Here is a 19,963-nt window from a genome sequence, read left to right as displayed (position 1 = left end):
CTATTGCCAGGCAATAAAAATCAGTAAACGTCCAATAAATCATTTCAGTGTCATAACAGTTTTAAGGAGTCAGTGAACTCAAGAAACCTGAATACACATTTCCCTTTATTCCTTAAATCAGGTATTAAATCCAGTTGTTATAATAAAATAAACAGGAACAAAAATTTTATCTGTGAACTGTAGATGAACTTCTGGTACTCTTATCTTAATACTGTCAATTTAGCTTTCATTTTACCCTCAATTCAACCCACAAAATGTAGAAACAGAACCAAACACACCCCTCTCCACTCTGAGAAACAGCTAGAATCTGGGATACTGGAAATGCACACTTCAGAAGCTTTTTTCATCTAGCTCTTCAGAAGAAAGAAAAGGCAGAAGTACAAAATGCAAGCCTAGAACTTGGCTGTATTTAGTAAAGGAGAGGTTACTTGGTTTCAGTAATCACTAAATGCTGAAGTTTCATTGCTCAATGGGAGTAACATGTGCATACTGAAAAACTAGTAGGTAAAGGAATCTACTGCTACAGGATTCACTTGGCTGCTCACCCGCAGTAAACATATAGGTGGGTGGAACTCTGCTTCTCCGTGGTTCCATAGGCTGAGATCAGATCACAGCATATGACTGAACATGAGTTATAAATTAGTACAAATCTTTCTTTCTGTTGTATGACATCTGAAATCCAGTTCAATAAAAATCTTCTAGAAAAATTGCAAAAGGAAAAAAGTAAATTATTTAATATTTAATAGATGAATATAAATAAATCAATCCCATGGAAGTCTTTTCCAGATTTAGCAGAGGTCTGTGTGCTTTGAGAGAAGATATAACTATACTATAGCACATTTTTTTGTATTTAGTCTTGGATATAACCTTACTACCTGACGTAAAACAAGCTGTGGGGGAGAAGAGAGGGAAGGAGGAGTCTGTTCTGCAGTTTCTCATCCAACATTACATTTTTCATGAGGGGTATTTTAAACCTGTAAGAGCTCAGTCATCTGGATGATACACAACTTGTGTATTAATCCGAAGTCCACTGCTTCTCTTGGAACCCAAATAACGGTATTGCACAAGTGTCCCTCCTGAAGGCAATCCCTGCTCTGTATTCTTGTATTCTACAAGTAGTGTAAAATACCATGGTGCTCTCCTTCCCCTTCTCCAAAAGGAACCCACTAAGGGTAAAATCAATCCATCAGCTTCTTCCTCCTAGTAGAGCTGGTGAATGATTTAGCCAATAGATTACTTGCTGAAAATATACCTTAAGGCCGAAACTTTTAAAATCTTAATTTAACACAAACAGTTTTGACTTCATGTTACTTTGCAGGGAGATTCCTTAGCCTAGTGAAGTTACACAGTATTACCTTTTCATTTCCCTTCTGCTACCCTAGCAGCTCAAAGATTTAAGACTTTTAAATCTTAAGTTTAATATGTAGGAAACTATAGGCTCAATTCCATCATGGTCCTACTCATCCATGAATAGGAAAGCACAAACCATCATGTTCTCAATCTTCTGAATTACTTTATTTTCACTGGAGTATTTTAAGTGGTCATTATACCAGAGAATAACATTAGATTACACCTAAATACTTCCACTTCTGAGGTCAGTGCATAAAACCACATTTAAGATGGTTTGTCCCTAGCTGCTCATCGTTCTCCCTCATTTACTTTATCAAAACATCTGTAAAAGAAATGGAAAATAATTTATTCCAGAGTCAGTGCTTGATCTCACCTGAAATATCATATATATCGATTACTCTTTGTCCTGAAGTGAAGCATCTATTAACTTGCAAATCTCCAAGCTTGTTCTTTTGAAGTCAAAGATACTGGTAATGCAAAAAAGCACAAAGATCCAGATTTCTGTATTTAAGTGTTCCACCTACCACTTGCCTTTCTGTAAGCAGGTTCTTAAGTTTTATGTCTGATAGAAATTTTAGCACAAAACAGAAACCTCACTAACACAAACAGCTGTTCTACAGCAAGAGTCCCAGGATGGATCATCCGCATTGAGCAGGCTGCTGCACAGAGTGATAACAGGATTCCTTCCTCCTCAGGAGTAACAGGGACCTCTATCAAAATGCACCCTTCTCTCAGAGGAGAAAGCGGCTGACAAATACAGAGGCTACTTTAGTAGCTAGGAAGGCAGACAGAGGGAAAAACACAGCTCCGTAAGTAAGAAAGCAAGTTTTATAGATCAAATTTTACAGACAATGTAGTAATGCGAGTTCACACCAATGTTGTCATTACTGAAAATAGAACAATTCTCCTGGTATCAGTTACATTACTGATCTTACTGATCGCAGTACACTTGTGTTTCTACACAGAAATGAAAGGTGATGTTCAGACAAAAAGACATGGATTTTAACAAAGCATTCAATTTTTGTCCAAAAGCAGAACTTTCTACTTACTGGCCTTCTGTTAACTTTGCATTACATTACAGATGGACTGTCTTTGGGCTGAGCTATGCTCTCAGAGAACACTTCTGACAGACTATCAATTCTCCTGAGTAAATCTGAAAATACTGTCTGACACCCACATAGGAACTAGGATTACAGCAAATCTCACTGAATATATTGCATGGATTTGAGTATTTTACTACTGTGAGATACAAACTGTATGTTTCACATTTAGGCTTTTAAGCTGACTTGTTCTGTCCTTAAAGTAAATACAATATTACATGTGCTTGTATCAGCGCACTAGGAATTGACCAAAAGACCAAAGGAAGACTAGCTGGAGAAGTCCTATTAACATCAATCACTATTTCTGAACTGTGTTCTTAATTAGCAGAAAATGTACTAGAACAAATATCACCTTTTCTTTAAATAACTGAGCACTTAAACTGACATGAAAAACCCCGTTTTCACAGGATCCTGTTGACACACACAAAGGTTTTGGTTGCTTAAGCTTTGAAATAGTGCTAAGAACAGCGTCTGTCTGGGGGCAGGCAGTTCTTTTAGTCTAGTAGGCTCAATATGGAACAGCATCAGTCCAAAGGCTGTCTAACAACACTAGGATGACACGCCTACATTATCATACATGAACTATTATCTTACAGACTCCCACTGAAAGTCATTTGAATTAACTCACTAATGGCACAATAAGAAGAGCTCAATTTAGTTACTATAGCAGATAAAGAAGCAAGATGTTACTTTTGCAGTGCTTGTGAGAAAGCACTGGAAGAGTTTAGAGATAAATTAATTCTGAATTACATACTTTACTACAACATTGATGTGTGATAAAATGGTTGAACATCTAATCCAATTAAAACTTTTCTATGCTTTTTAATTAATGACAGAAAACCTAAAATATAAAATGATTCTGAAACAGTTTTGAACCGAGTGAGGCATAATTTTACAATTTAAATACATCAATCAAGTAAACCTTACATATTTCAGGAGAAGCTAATTATTTTCTTTCAGAAATAAAATGACAAAGCATTAATGAGACTTCTCCAAAAACACTTTACAGCATCTAACACACTGCTCGTAAACAGTTTCAAAGTCCTTTTCACTCCCCTAGAAAAGAACAGAGGAAAAGAAAACCTGTAAGAACAGCAATAGTGGTTCAAACAAAAAGTTGTTGTAAACTGGTTTCCCCATGGTCAGCAATGGTAAATAACTGACATTAGGGGAGAATAACACAGTACAAATACATAGTGATAGTTTATGCATATTTCTCCCTAACTTGAACTACCTGCAGCTCAGGAGTTTCCACAGCCAAGCACTATAACTTTGTACTCAGCTGTCCTGGATAAACTTCCCCTTCAAGGAATTCTTCCATTCAGTTTTTGAGCCCTTACAAGCCTTTTCTTTTTTTTCTTTACTTTTACAGTAACCTGCCACTTTGAGATTCAGAGTTTGACAAAATGCTTGGTAGGAAAAAAAAAAAACAAACCCAAAAAAACCAACAAAAAAAAAACCCCAAGTCCCCACCCTCTTTCTGTTTTGAACCCACTTCCCACATATGCCATTTGATATTCTGTTCTTGGGTAATGAACAGCAATTCCTTACTCACCTTCTCCCATGCTATCAAGATTTTACAGAACCCTCCTGCACCTTCATCTACTTCTCTTTTCTAAACTGAAGAATTTTAATCTAATTGGTTGCTCTTAGTTGACGTTATTCAACTTCTTTGACCATCTCTGTCCATGTCTTTGCCTCTGTCTTGATTAGGTCCTCTTTGCAAGGAGGCTGACCAACTAGAGAGCCATCCAGTATCAAAAACAGATGCACTGCCTTATTTAAATTTAAGCAATTGTTATAAGCACAGACATGCTCTCCTTTCCTATCCCAATAATTCATATTGTTTTGTTAAGTCATTTAAAAAATACGTCTACACTTGGTTTTGTGTAGCATCAGATCATATATCACATGCCAATATGTGGGATCTCAAAAGATCATATGCCATATACACATAATTTTTAATCAAGCCACCAGAAGAATTCTTTTATACATACATAGTATGGATCTTCAATGATAAGTTGTTTCTGTGGATCGTAAGTCCCAAGCAGCTCAATTTTGGCCTTGCAGTCTTTAACTTGGTTGCTTTTCCTTTTCAGATCTCTGTAAAAGAGAAAATAAAATTTTCCTGTGAATTTTTCTTCAGAACTCTTTTGGCATCAGCATGAGATGCTCAATGACCAGTTCTAGAGAACACAGGAAAACAATATGCATCTGGACTCTGTCAGTTCTGTGGACTTTCTACACTGCTGTTTGTTTTCATTTGTTTCTTGTTGTGGGGTTTGGGTTTTTTTTCTTTTAATTGAGTATGGAGAACATGTACATAAACTTAATTCAAAGCATAAGCAAGCAGTCAGTCACTTATGACTTAACAGAACTTTGTAACAGTACGTTTATCAACTTCTTCCTCAAAACAATTATTAGTACTTTCAGTATCTACCTTTAGCTTCTACTGCACAAAAAATAATGGAAATTGTCTAGGTATTTTTCCAAAAGTATGAGTAAGCTTCTCCCATTTGTTCAAAACCAGTGTTTTAAATTGGCATGCTGCAAGTATTGCTCTCAATACTACCTCTGTAACTCCCGTCAAATCCTATTGCATTTGGTTATCAGAAAATGGTAAATTGGTGAGCTAGAATGGGTCTTTCCTCTGAGATACTGTAACATTCCATCAGTTGTCACATCCTGTTTCTTTTACATTGCCTCCCATTGATAAAACATACTTGTTTTGAGATGGTGTTTTCCCCGCCTACTTATAAAAAGCGGTCTATTAACCCAAATGCACTTACAATGTACCTCTCATAATCTTCAGATTTAAAGCAGCTCAGTACTATGATTTTCTCAATGCTAAACAGACAGAAATATTAAATTCTTTTAAGATTACACATCTCCATAGCAGCTCATTTTACTTACCCAACATTAAAAAAGGTGAAAAACCCTGTGAATACTTAATCATATGCATAATCAGTTTTAAGAAATTAAATTCTAATTATTAATTCTGAGTAAGAAAATAATTTTAGAAAGTCTAGAATAGCAGTGAAACCAAAATACTGGTTTTCCTTATAAAATCAGGACTCCTCTAAGAAGTTACTGCTTTAAATTTACAGATTCTCATTAAATTCTCTAGTCTTTTATTATTAAAATAATGTCTAACCATTTTCTTCAAACCTTCTGGCATACTACTTAATGAACAGGAGAGGGCCAAGTGGCTATGGTACTAAGGAAAAGGGATGTTCCAAATTTTTCTTTTCTGTCACTCCATCAACACCTGGAATCAGACTCTTGAGTGCTACAAAACCGCACATTTCCCAGGGAAAATGGTTGAAGTGGGTACAAGTTTAAGGTGAAACTTAAGTGTAGCAGCAGCAATATCCCTATTATAGTTACGACATTTCTTCTGCTCTACAGCTCATATCATATAAATTGTTAATACAGAATAAGTTTTATTCAAGAATTCAAGTGAAAATAGAAGTAAGCATAGTCATGTCTTTGCCCAACACGCTGCAATCAAAGTGTTTCATTCATGCAGGCTGTGTAAGAGAGGTCATTCCACACATCTAGAAGATTCAACAAAATAAAACTTTGTTAAGTAGTGCTGCTTCTGAAAGTCTATGTGCTACTAACAGGGTTTTATTTGGGTCTTGGGGTTTTTTAAACTTACTTTACAAGTAACAGTCCTTACAAGCACTTTGATATTTGTACTTTATTAAAGCTCAGCTCCTTAACCCCAATCACCAATATGTATGTAATTAAGTAAAAATAATGATATCCAAATTCTCACACTAGGCAGCTACTTCACCAAATCTTTCTAAAGCATAAATTGTCTCAAAGACACACTTAATTAGAACATGGCTAACAGCAACAAACAAGATTTCCCCAGCTAACAACCTTACTTATCTCACAGCTTATTCTATTCCAAATTTCCAGTGTCTTTTAAATCCCATGCAATTAGAAAGCCAGATCACTCATCAAGACAGTACGTCCTCATTCTTATCTGCACAGGCATCAGCTGCACATGTATAGCACAAAGCATACTAAATTTCCACATCCTTAATTGGTGTGGATCACACAAATAAACCATTGAGTTCTAGATCACTGCATTTATTAGAAGTGAAGAATCTATTAGGATATCATCCACACAAACATACAAAAACCCTAAACCAAACAAAGAAACAAACCATACCCCCCTCCCTCCAAAAACCCCACAAGACAAGCTAAACAGTAAAATGTGCCATCTGCCTTCAAAGTGACTTACAAGGCATCACTAGAAGTAATCCACATGAATTTCTTTCATTTCTTCATACATTACCTTAGATTGCTCTCATCCATACAGAGTATATAATCAAAGGTCTGGAAATCATCTTTAGTAACCTAGAATTAAAAATACGTGCTTTAGCCCATAAACTGTGTTTGGTTTATAAAAAGGGGAAAGAAAGTACTTTCAAATTTTGTAGTTCCGATTTATTAAAAGAAACACAGATGGAAAGAATAAAACTGTGTACCTTCATCAACTTTTACAATAACTTAAGACCTTTTAAGTGTACTCTGCTGTAATTACCCACTTCTGCAAGTTTTCCACAAAAAACCCCGAGTTAACTATTTTACCAATACAAGTGACATTTCTAATGCTTTCCAATTACTAAAACTAAAGTAGGTTTCTGGTTTTGGAAACGAGACAGTGAAAATGTAGACAAATTACTTTCTTGATAGGAAAACAAAAATGAAGGTGACCTGGAATCAGCTGCAATAGTTCTGATCTAGAAATTTGTCATTACATACACAGAAAGATACCAAATGAAATTCAAAGCTAAAGTATGACGGTATGAGTTACAATCCCTTAAAAACAAATGTATTTGCAGTATTTTTTAAGCCATATAAAGTTTACAAAATTTATAGTATGATGTAAAAAACCCTGGGATCTATTGTACATCTTCCTACCACCATACCATGTTCTTTCTCTTTCCTGTAGTAGGACTACTGACTCCTAAACATGAATATTAACTAAATTCTAAATTCAAGATCCGAGTTCAGAGTCAGGTAGGCAAACACTGCAGATAAACCACTAACTTAAGTACTAATGTTATCTGTATTGAATAGGGATGGCTGCAGATTTTTACCAGTATAATTATATTTTATTTTATGCTTAAGCCCTAGCATAGACCTTCTCAGACCATGTCTACAATGCACAGTATGCTAGTATAAGATATCTGAACAAAGTGTCCATAATGAGGATGCATAAATGGAATAAAATCTGTAATGAGTTCACATTAAGACTGCATTTCATGCATAGTCTGTGGAAGTTTGTTCAGTACAGGTTTTTTCTGGCAGGCATCTCTGGGAAGGATGTGCCAGACAAGTGAGTGAGCAAGTGACCAGACAAAAGGGCAAAACACTTTATCCTATAAGTCAGAGTTTTAACTTCTAAAAATCATTTACATATTTTAAGAAAAGTTTTAGATGGCAAAACACCCACTTGTTTTTTGTGCAAACAGCAGATAGATACTGATCAAGCTCCCATAACAGCACTAAGAAAAGACACAGAAATCACCACCAGACTGAAGTCATTAAATGAAATATTCCACACAAGGAGAACTGAATGAATGAGGTGTGGGGGAGGGAACATTTGAAAAGAAAGGGTTAATGGTGGAAACTAATGCAGACTTGTTTATTTTCACTGTAAAAATATTTGCTGTATTCATGCAGTGCCTTTGACCTACGAAAATATTTTTGCAGTGGAAATAGCTCTGTTTTCCTGGCAACTCTAAGCAATACCTCTACAAGCTGCTTCTGATCACTCTACAGGGCTAAACACTAGCCCCTATGAAAATGTGTAGTGCAGACATACGTAGGAATAAAATAAAAACCAGTGAAAGGGAAAAGCATACCTGCCACACTTCCCACACTCCCTGTGTACTTGACAACTTGATAGTTACTTCTCTGTGAACCAGCATTAGCATAGGCCTAAAAACAAGATTACTGGCTTGCTTGTGGTCATAAGCCTCATAGTAATGTCAGATACAAAAAGCTTAATTGAGCAAACTCCAGTGAACTGAAGATACTCCTCAAAACTATGAAAACTAGCACTTTGGGGGAAGAAACTGAGGACATAAAAATTTATGTACATTTTGAAGAGAGTAGTGGAGAGTTCAAGTAGTCAAGTTTGGATGGAACTACACAGACAACAATAACTCTGCATTCAAAAAAAACCCCAAATATATAACCATTATTAAAGACCATCAGTGGAAAACCACATCATCATTCTAATCTATTTCTTAAAAATTTCCCTTTCTTAAGGGAAATCTTTCCTCTGTCTAAAAAACAAAGAGAGGCAGCAGTCCTTAAATTTATCCAGTTGTGAAACAGTGTTAAATACCAAATGGAGATTAGAGGATGCTTGTGTTAAAGGCAAATGCACAGTATGAGTCATATAGAAATCAATTTTGGTCTCCGCATGAATAAGAGTGAAACTAATTAATACCTGTCTATTTTGTGCATGAAGAATAAGAACTTAAAAGCATTTCAACCAATGCATAAACATACAGCAACCTACCATCAACTAAAATGTTAAAATACCCTTTATTTTATATATGAATATATACATTTACTGTTATACTTCACTTTTAACTTAAAATTCACTTGATCACTATATATGATGGTAGGATGTAACCAATTTAACATTCCCTCTTACATAAATCGTTCTTGCCGCATTTATGCCAGTTTTGAATTAAAGATACAATCCATGATTATCATAATTATGCACAAAATTACATGAAAGAAAATGCCTTTTGCTGGATGGGTAAGAGTTTTCCACAGGAGTAAAGAGGATAATTGCATGAGGTACTCATGACAGTATTTCGAAGGCAACAGAAGATAAATCCCTCCTCTCTACTCCTGCAGCTCCTGTATTTAATCTTTCTTAATCTATTCTGAAACAAGCCACATACAAAATTCTACCCTTGAATTTGTCTCTCATGGTGAAACAAATACACTTCCATTTGTACTAACCTAACCACTCTGAAAACTCCTATTCTACACTGTTGAGTCTCCCCCCTTTCCAGAAGAACTATGAGACTGTATGAGGTCCACAGATTAGAGAATCAGCAGAGACCATCTGACAGAAGTTTGAAAACAATTATTTTAGTTACACAGTTAACATCAGTGCAAAATTAACAGTTACCTCTAGTTCAGGGACTTGAAATTTTCTATAGAAGAAACTGCTTGTACTGGAATGTTTTAGAAAAAAATTTCATCCTCTTAGTCTTTCATTCTATTGTCTCATTCTTGTTAATTTTCTATCCCTTTATATGTAACATTTTAGGCTCTTCAGCTTTAAGAATCTCTTAATTTGCCAGAATGTTTAAGCAAATGTCTTCATTACAGTGTTTTCATTCCCTCTCTGCCAAAGGAGATTACATAAATATGTTTCAAAGCAGAGGATCAACTAGTTTTGGGTGCTTTGCTTTAATTTAACTACTTATAAACCACCCTAGTAATACCCAAGAATAATTCTCAAGTTTCCAAGGCTTGTCTTTTAAGAATGCAAACAAATTACACTGTTTTGACAAACACCAACTGATTAGTTTCAGTACCATTTAGCTTGTGTAATGATAAATAATACTGTGTATCATTTATCATTACACAATCATGTAATAATAAATAAAGCACTGATAAATAGTAAATCCAGAACTTCTAAAAGGAAAAGATCAGAACAGACTTCCCTTATAATTATTCCAATAGTAAAACACTGAACATGTGAAACAATGTTGTGCTCAATCCTGTTTCTTATTATATAACGGAGATCAACATAAGGAGGGGTCAGCAGAGGGCAATTGACTAATTGAGGGAATTTATTTTTGAAAGTTAAAAACCTAAACATGTAGTCTTTGAAAGTGAACAAAGTAAATATGACCTCAGTGAGGTCTAGGAAAATTCTGAAGAGAACAGAAAAGGGAGGTAATAACAAGACTATTTGATCTTTTTGTCAATACAAAAGCTAGTGGCATAAACTCAAGCTAACTAAAGGTCAAGCCCTAAAGGACTATCTTATATCCAGAGAATAGTTAATCAAAGTAAGTTATGTGCATTTATTGGAGTGTCTGAATTATTTAAATAGATGCAGATACATTTATTTCCAGTCTCTCTGGAATGCAGCATGTAAATACACATTCTTTTGTTCATGAAAACTGAGATGATTTCATTAGAAGACAAACCTGCATTTGAGCTAAGAATGCTTCAAGAGTACATATTCCTCTAAACTTACCACCAACCATGCTACTAATCTGGGGTTTGAGTGCCTTCATTCTAATTTAGCACTCCTTTTTTTCTTTTTTTTTTTTTGTAAATGGTCTTCATGTAAGAGCAGCAGCTTTTTGTTACAGGTGAACAGGTATTCTACTCCTTTTTGGACCTGCTAAATAAAAATGCAGTTCCTGTTTCCAAGCAGTATCACGGATTACTAGAGTAGGTCCATTTTAAAAAGTATTAAAAAAAATTTGTTTCATAAAAATTCCCAAAATACTAAATACTTGAAGGCAGGATTTTTCCACAATTGCTCCTATGTTCCCTAGTTATACTTCCATTGAAGCTTAATAACAGGAAACTCACTAACCTCAACTTTAAGAGTTAGGCCACTTCAGAGTCCTTTGAAAAAGTAAACATAGTATTTGTTACTTGGTCCTTAACCATGCATTGGTCAAATGACTTCTGTGATTGTAATGGTTAGGACTAAACAAAGCATGGGTATGAGTAAGAAAGAAAATATACTCTCTTCTACCTGCCGTGCCTTATGTGCTGTCTCAATGCCATGATTTCTTAGACAGCTTAAAGCCCTTGTATCTGGGGAGCGCCCCACGTTCCAGTCTGAAACAGCAGCGCTGTCTGTCATCCACTGTAACAACAAAACAAATATACACATATATTTAAAGAAAATTAAAGTACAGTACCTGCCTGGCAATATGATTCATGGTAATGCCATGCTTCTTCATGCAACTCTGTCCTCGATAGTCAGGAGGGCTTCCTATTTCATAGGCAGATGTTGCTGCACTGTCTATCCTCCACTACAGAAAAACAGATTTATATTTTTATGTTTCCTTTCTCACTGTTTATATTTCTGCTAAACTGGCTAGGAGACAGTTATTTCTTAGGCAGGAACAGAAATAAATAGCTTACCTTATTTTCAACTTTTTCATCAGTTACAAGTTTTCTAAAAACTGCTTCAGCTATTGGAGAGCGACAAATGTTTCCTGTAGAAACAGATTAAAGTGAAATTTAAGACAATTAAAACCAAATAACAATTGTGTGGATTTGTCAGCACAGATCAAAGATTTTTAGTTACTTAGGAAGAATGTAGATTGCTTACATTATTATAACCCGAGAGATTCTGTAAGGGTGGAAGCCCAGAGTATTGTACCTGGGTTGCAGCCATCTCCAGTATCAATACAGATTGAGGGATGAAGGGATTGAGAGCAGCCCTGTGGAGGAGGAACTGGGGATACCTGTTAATGAAAAACTGGCCATGAGCCAGCAGTGTGTGCTCGCAGCCCAGAAAGCCAACTGTATCCTGGGCTGCATGAAAAGGAGCGTGACCAGCAGGTCAAAGGAGGTGATTCCCCCACTGTACTCTGCTCTGGTGAGACCACTAGCACAAAAAAGACCGATGGAGTGAAATGGCTGAACAACCTGCAGTAGAAATGATCTGCTATTGAAGGTGTAAATAAGTTAACTACCTAAGGTAGGCCTCTCAAAAATGCATGCAAAAATACATAATCTTTGAAAAAGAATGAAGTATCTCAACAACAAAAAGTCTATTCAACTATTACTTTATCTCCTACATTTTCATACTTCAGAAACTGAGTAACTAGATGACTATTCATAATATTTGGTATGCCACTCAGATGCACAATGGATCATGCAAAAAAAAATCTTCACTTTCCATCATAGAGAATGTATGACTTTGCTCACCTCTTACTTTTGAGCAGGTAAGTATAAAAGACCACAAATGGCAACACTCATTCCTATACCTTTCAATAAATCATTCTGCTACTACTGATAAAGGTCTTTTCAAATCTTAAACAGTAAAAAAAAAAAAAAAAAAACCAAAAAAACAACAAACAGATCAGGCACTTGGCCTCATTTTCATTTTCATGCCTGTATTTTTCAAACTAAGTATCAAGGTAGATACTTTGGTGCTAAAGAGAAAGAAGCTGCTGCGATCTGGGCATTTAATAACTTGCCATTAATCATACTACCTATAAAAAAGCCCAACATGGGAAGTGACCCACTAATAGAAATTTGCTGTCAAAGTTATAGAAAACATCAAATCACTAAATGGGCAAAAGGAACTGGCTAACCACTGAGAAACAGATCTTGCTGAAACATTAAGGGAATTTTGATGGCAGCAAATCTTCTTCCAGGAGAAAGCATACTATTTCTTTTGTCTGAAGTAATTTATTCCAAGCAGAGAAATTAGATCATTCTTACAAGAAAAATAAACCAGGAAAAGTTGGGTTTATTTATAAAATAAGCAAAAAAACATGGTAGCACTTAAAAACATTAAAGAATGTGGTAATATATTAAAAAGTTAATCTCACTTCTTTAATTGAATAAGTGAGTTAAGCATTAACCAATATAATCTTAACAGGAAACAGAAGGAACATGTAACATACACGAATACTCCCTTCCCACGGTAGCCTGAAACCTTCAAATTCCCACTTAGTATTTATTCTTGCAAGTCTATGCTCATCTGATCTTTGTTAACATCACTATCTATGTTAAAAACCTTTCCTTTAACAGATACAGCATAGCTGTGCTAAACTAAACAAACGAAGCTCTTGATCTCCTCATGAAATTAACTGACTCCTTACCCAATCAGTCCAATTAAGCCAGCCCTGCACTTGTTCTAATTCGAATTTATTTTTCTTGAATACAGGCAAATAAAGCCACAGACTACACTGCAAGCAAAGCTTTTTACCAATTTGTTTTATAAAAGAAAAAAAAAACTTAAATATTTACTTAGGTCTTTTGAAAACAACCTGAGATAACTTCTACAATCACATTTGACTCCTTCGTGAGTATCAGATTTGTGATCATAATCCCCTACTTCTAATTTGTCCATTCTCTCTTTCTCCTGTTGCTTCAAACAGGTGACATTTAAGTCTTCTTTCTAACCTATTAAATTCTGTTTCTATTACATCAGCTGTTGAGGACATCCACTGTATAATATTTTTCTTCTGTATGAATGATCCCACACAACTTGTGCATGAACAGTAAGTTTTATTACTACACTCAAAATTTCAGTAATAAACAATGATTAATGCTATTGGCCCTATTAATTCATTAACCAGCTGCCAGAATTCCAAAATGGCACTTTTGGAATAAATCCTTCATTATTTGTTTAACCTTCTGCTTTACCTGGATAGAATGACTTGTTCAAATTTTCACTCTTCTATAACCTGCTCACTTATTAAAATATCATCATTGATGATATCAGGCAAAAAAAAATATCATGATGAATGGCACCACAATCACTGACTGATTAAATATATTTACTACTACTTCTAGCAAAAACTAGAAACTGTAGTTACATTACTTCTGAAACAAACATGTAACCTAGTTTGTGACTTAAAAATTAATGTATTCCATGATGACACATTCCAAATATTACCAGAATTATTAGCACTATTATGGAACTGCAGTCATCATTCAAATCTATTCTTGCGGACTATGGCCCAAATCCTAAAGCCGACTTAACAGAACCTCTTTTCTCCTCATGCTCTGCAGTATTATTTTCATCCTAACCAACTCCGCCTATTCATGCTACTCCTTGTGACTGTTACCGTTCAGCTCATCATTAATGCAAAGCCCTATCTTTTCTCACTGACATATGCAAACCTCAATCTTTGTTTTCCAGTCACTCTCCTTTTCCAACTATAATCTCTGTCCATTTTTATATTCCATTTTACATCCCACATCTGTCTTTCCAGGCTTTGCCAAGGTTCCTTACAGGTGCACAGTATTTCCAAAGCTATGGATTGACAGCTGTAACTGGGGAATGAAGGGGGATAGCCTTGGTATTGAGCTTTATTTCCCTTAAACATTATCTACACCCTATCTCTGCTCTCGGTCCTCCTCTGGTGTTCCTTTCTCCTTTGCCGTATTTCTGACTGATGTGCTCATGCTCTTTTTATGTAGAAGATAACTGTATGAAGTTCTCTGAATGTCCATCATCTCTGTTTTTTATATTTCAACCTCTTTAAGTTGCAGTGACATTTTCAATCATAGAAAGACAGTACCTAAGGTACCAGACAGTCTGCCCACTGAAATAAATCCTACAAGCATCTCCAAATATGCTTCAAAGATAAGAGACTTAAATTTCAATCACAGAATCGGTACTGGACCCATTTGTTGATCACTTATACGGAGTCATGTTTTCTCACTCATTTGCTAGGAACAAGGACTCCACTGATGGCTATTGAAGCCAGTGATTGATTTTTAGACTTCTTACTCCAGTCTCTGCTTTGACCCATTCCCATACAGAAATGAAAGCACTGCTTCTACTGACAGGAAAGACAACTTGAATCCATCTCATGCTCACGTCCATAACTCATCTCCAGGTACTGCTGATCTAATAATCTATTCTCTCAATCATTTTTGTATCTTCATTGTTTCTTATCCAGCTAACTTTTTCAGAGCCTCCCTAAAGCAAAGGTCTTCCTCTTCTTCCCTCATTTTTCTGTCTATTGTGTTACAGAAGTTTTACTAGCTTTCATCCTTTCACATTTAAAAACCTGCTTTTAACTCTACTTATCTTTCCATGCACAGTTCATCTGAGTGACTGTAATAATGCTTCCCAGTGCCATTTGCATGATCCATCAGGTTCCCTTTGTAAGCAAGCATTTAAAACTTACTACTCATTCTATTCAGTTTTGTACTCAGATTCCTGTCTGAAGTTCATCATGAGTCCTAGTTCTTTATGGTTAAGTCTATCACATCACACTCGACATTCAGTTAGCTTTGTAAGGAACCACTCAAGACTGATGTTAGTAGAGATTCCCTGGCTTTTCCATTCACAGTCAATTTGCTTGAATACTTACACTCCTTATCTAAAACACTTATGGCTATCAAAACGACTGATTTTCATATATCCCCCCCACTATCAACACACAGTGGGATTTCTCTCAGGAGTAGAATATTAGCCAATGCATGTATATGTATCTAAGAAGAACTCCATTTTGGCTCAAGAGATCTAAATAGGGATGTCTACAGGAGCACTAGGTTTCAAAGTCCCTTGCCAATCAAGGCTTAGTCAATGTAACCAATGTAAATACCAGGATTCATGGTAGTCGAAACATCAGCTAATTTGCTCATGTTCACATTTTTAAAATCTTTCCCTGCAGCAAGATTAATGATACTGAGTTACCAGCTACTGGAATACTAACCTTTATCCCAGCAACCTAAACGTTCCCCGGTAACAAATTCAGATTTCCAACACATAATCACCTACTCACAACTATTAAAACTTTTTTAAGCATACATCTTAATTGTATTTTCCAATACCAAGATCACTTTTACAACCATACTTTCAAAATCTCTAGTACTTCTGCATCACTGAAACACAGACTAAATAAGGCATGTATTCCTACAGCTACCTTTACCAGTGCTCCACAGAAGAAAAGTATTTTTCTTATATTTATCCAACATTCTCTTTAGGAAAAAAAAAAAAAAGGCATTATTTCTTTTTGTCAACTTGCATAGAACCCTCATTACAGCAGCCGTTTTCCGTAACATCTTCAATGTCTTATCCAACCTACTGCTTTCCATTCTGCAGCTATAAAAAAACGGCATTTTATCCCATGTATTTGGCTGTATCTAAACACATGTAATGGATTGTGACAACTGAACTAGTGTCCTGGGTTCAGCAGTAGCAGGCATTTTTCTCCTTCTTAGTAGCTGGTGCAGTGCTGTGGTTTTGACTTTCAGCCTGGGAACAGCGCTGATAACACCGATGTTTTTAGTTGTTGCTAAGTAATGTTTACTCTGACCAAGGACTTTCTGAGTCTCGTGCTCTGCCAGGGAGGAGGGGAAGCCAGGAGGAAGCAGAGACAGGACATCTGACCCAAACTACCCAAAGGGGTATTCCATACCACAGCACGTCATGCCCACTATATAAATTGGGGGCAGTTACCCGGAAGGGCTAGATCATTGCTCGGGTCGGGCTGGGTATTGGTCAGGGGGTGGTGAGCAGTTATATTCTCTTCCCTTGCTATTTCCCTTATCTTTATTATTATTGGTGATAGCAGCAGTGATTTGTGTTATACCTTAGTTACTGGACTGTTCTTATCTCAACCCCTGGGAGTTACATTCTTTCGATTTTCCTTCCCATTCCTCTGGGAGCAGGAGGGAGGAAGTGGGGGAGTGAGTGGCTGCATGGTTCTGAGTTACCAGCTGGGCTTAAACCATGCCAACTAGGAACTCAAACCTCTCTGTAACTGTGACCTAGGTTCCTTATAAATTAACTGTCATTTTAGAAATTATTTGTGCAGTCTAGAATCACTGATGGCAATACTCAAACTCAGTGGTTCACAACAAACATCAGTTTTCAGAGGACCCAGCCAAACCCACTCTGCTTACTGTTCACCTGCCTTACAGCAGGAGATCAGTACACCAGAGCCTGGTCCAAGATGCCTATGCAGTTTATTACATTAGAGCAGACAAGTCAGCAGAGAGAAAGAGACTGACGTATGTAACAGAGCATCATACAAGCTCATTTCTGGACCTCATGCTAATGTATTTATAGGAACATTTTAATTGTCTTTCATGGCAGTAGCCAGATTAAGTTGTATTTGGCCCTTCTCATTTTCTTTCTGCAGAACCTCATGATATCCTTGTAGTCATCCTGAGTTGCCCACTCCTTCTTCCAATTGTCATAAACTATTTTTCCTGATGTCCTGGGTTCAGTCTTTTGAGATATATTAATTATTTACCTTAAATAAGTAAGTTTTAAATAGTCTGAGTAAGTGTTATTATACTGTGGGGTTTAGAATGCTGTTTGTTTAGCTTTACTTGCTTAGCATGAGCAGCTAAATTTGCTGAAGCCTTAGGCCGTAAGCTGTGGACTTTCACCTAGACATGCTTTCAGCTGGAACAGAGTTAGCTTTCTTAGTAATTTTCCTAGAAGATGGTACAGTGCTGTGTTTTGTCTTTAGCATGAGAAGAATCTTGTTAATACTGATGTTTTAGCTATTGCTAAGTAACGTTTAATCCCAGACCTAGGACTTTTTTAGTGTCTTGTGCTCTGTCAACAAGCAGATGCACAAGCAGCACAAATCAGAAAGAGGCTACCACTGTCAGCAGAAGCTTCAAATTAACAAGGTAAGAACAGTTAACGACCTATCTGTACGAAGACAACAGTAACATAAGACCCTAGACCAAAATATAACCATAGGACAACAAAAAGGCACATGAGGAACAGGTGCATAAATCACAACGGTACAATTGCCCAGTGATGTCTTTGTTCAGGGTCCATCTCTGGAGGTATCCAGTTTTGTTTGGTTTTTGTTTTGTTGTGTTTTGTTTTTTTTCTGTACCACTCAATTATTAAATTATTTTTTCCTGGAATCAAATGAATGAGACTCTGCTGCAGGAAATCTACGATCAAGCACAAAGGAGGAAGAATCACGCCCAAAAGTAAGTATGTATGTGAGTGAGGAGTGGAAAGGGGCACTCTCCAGTGAAGGAGCTCTGGTCTTAGCAGTTAAAGTCCCAGGTATTGTGAGGACAGCTCCTTGAATGGTGTGTGAATGCTCAGGCAGCAGCGTCTCCCTAACACAGCCAAAGCTGTGTGAGCCAAAGCTCTGCTCAGCCAGGCTTCTTCCTTGCCGGCTCATCTTTCAGCACATGTGGATGGTGATTACTGCTGCCTTTAGAACATAGTGTTTGGAAAGAAAGATGCATATTAATTACATATTTTTCTGCAAAAAAACGTTTGTCTAGGCCACTGGCTCCCAAAGATAAAGCAACTGACAATGCCTTACTAAATAATGTTTTCCCTTAATTATATTAGGAGCTGATTTTTCTCTAAGGTAAACATCAGAACATATTTCACAAAACTAAACTCTTGTTCTGCTATTTAATTAATCTGCACTTCTCCTATTACAACAGAAAAGCAGGTACTAAAAAAAAACCAAACATATTAACCAATGGTTTTGTAATAAAAATGTCAAAATGCCAGGGATTCACAGGGATCAACTCTCAGCACATACATAAGATTATAACGACTAAGCAGATAATGTTAAAATCCCTCCTACATCAGTGCAAAGAGCTGTCTAGCTTGTTATCCCCAGGAGGAATCCGAAGCAAATGTTTAGAGAAAGCATGTATAAAATGCGGCATGGCTCTGTAATCCAGGTAGTCAGGTTAGCAATTTGTTGATTTTGAAGATGCAGATCATCTTGCTTATGAGTAACCAATTGCCTTAACCCTCAGGAAAGCATCCAAAACATTTCTGATCCCATTTACACTTCTGTTTTTCATGACCTCTTATGACATGAGTCGCAACTTAAAACATACAGAACATCTTAAAAAAAGTAAATAAAAACATTAAAAAAATCCTAGTTCTTCATTTACGTAATCCTTCAAAAAAAGGCTTTTTTTTTTTTTCATGATGGTCAGAGCTCCATAGCTCAGAATGACTTCCACCTTCACCAAGTTCCGTTCTTATGTAAGTCCTACCATATGTACCCTCTTCTTACAGAGACTGTTCCACTAACTTCGGTCATTCTTACCACTGTTTTAGCTCCTTTTTTAGTGCCAGATGCTCAGAACCGTATGTCCATGTGGCACTGCTGCAGTATTCCCACCCTGCTGTTCTAGAAGCAAAGCACCGAGCAGCCTATTTCAGAAAGCTATTCCTCACCACACTCCGTACAGCAGTATTTAACTCAGAGCTCACGTTAATTTTCCCCACACATAACCTTCGCTTTTATTAATGCTGAACTCCACGTGTTATTTCCTACTGATTGCTGCTTTACTACCACAAAGACGCACGGGAAAACGATGGATACTGATCTGTGCTTCCCTCCGCGGCTATCGCTCCGACCCTCCCCGAGAAAGCAGACACCCGCAGAGCCACCCTTGTCCTGCACGCCTGGGCCGCGGTCCGGGCCTACCTGCAGTCCGCCGAGCCTCGCCTCACCGCGCTCCCTACACCCCCACCCTGGACCACTGACCAAAGAGCGGCGGAAGGAGGCCGGGAGAAACACGGCAGAGCGCAGACCCGCCTCTCCTATCCCCTCGCCCCGCTCACCCAGGCACACGAAAAGCACCGACTTCGTCTCCCCAGCTGCCATCTTCGTTCAGCCACCCGCAGAGGGGACCTTCCAGACTGTCGTGCCGCTTGCGCCGCACTTTACGGCACCGGCCGTTACAGCTGCCTGTGCTTTTTGCCTGATTTGAGTTAAAATTAAAAGGGGTGAATTGTGGCACTCTGTCGAGTATCCGTGCATGCACGGGCGGGA

At 37.1% G+C, this 19,963-nt stretch overlaps 1 protein-coding gene across 2 annotated transcripts; it reads right to left on the bottom strand.

The window, feature by feature from the left end:
* Positions 1–88: 88 nt before the first annotated feature.
* Positions 89–19,899, bottom strand: ACP1 (acid phosphatase 1). Of its 2 annotated transcripts, none has more exons than XM_065681555.1 (6): positions 19,753–19,899; positions 11,619–11,692; positions 11,224–11,337; positions 6,760–6,821; positions 4,448–4,553; positions 89–3,506 (listed from the first exon to the last, which is right to left on the bottom strand). In XM_065681555.1, the coding sequence occupies exons 1-6, from the start codon at positions 19,793–19,795 to the stop codon at positions 3,429–3,431; spliced, it is 477 nt and encodes a 158-aa protein (XP_065537627.1). In that variant the 5' UTR covers positions 19,796–19,899; the 3' UTR covers positions 89–3,428. The 2 variants fall into 2 exon arrangements, with proteins under 2 accessions (XP_065537627.1, XP_065537626.1); XM_065681554.1 differs by lacking the exon at positions 11,224–11,337 and adding an exon at positions 11,393–11,506 and having other exon boundaries at positions 19,753–19,858.
* Positions 19,900–19,963: the final 64 nt, after the last annotated feature.

This window comes from Lathamus discolor, chromosome 5 (assembly GCF_037157495.1).
Source record: "Lathamus discolor isolate bLatDis1 chromosome 5, bLatDis1.hap1, whole genome shotgun sequence".
NCBI lineage: Eukaryota > Metazoa > Chordata > Aves > Psittaciformes > Psittacidae > Lathamus > Lathamus discolor.
Note: the sequence above shows the minus strand (reverse complement) of the source record. Positions and strands in the feature narration are given on the sequence as shown.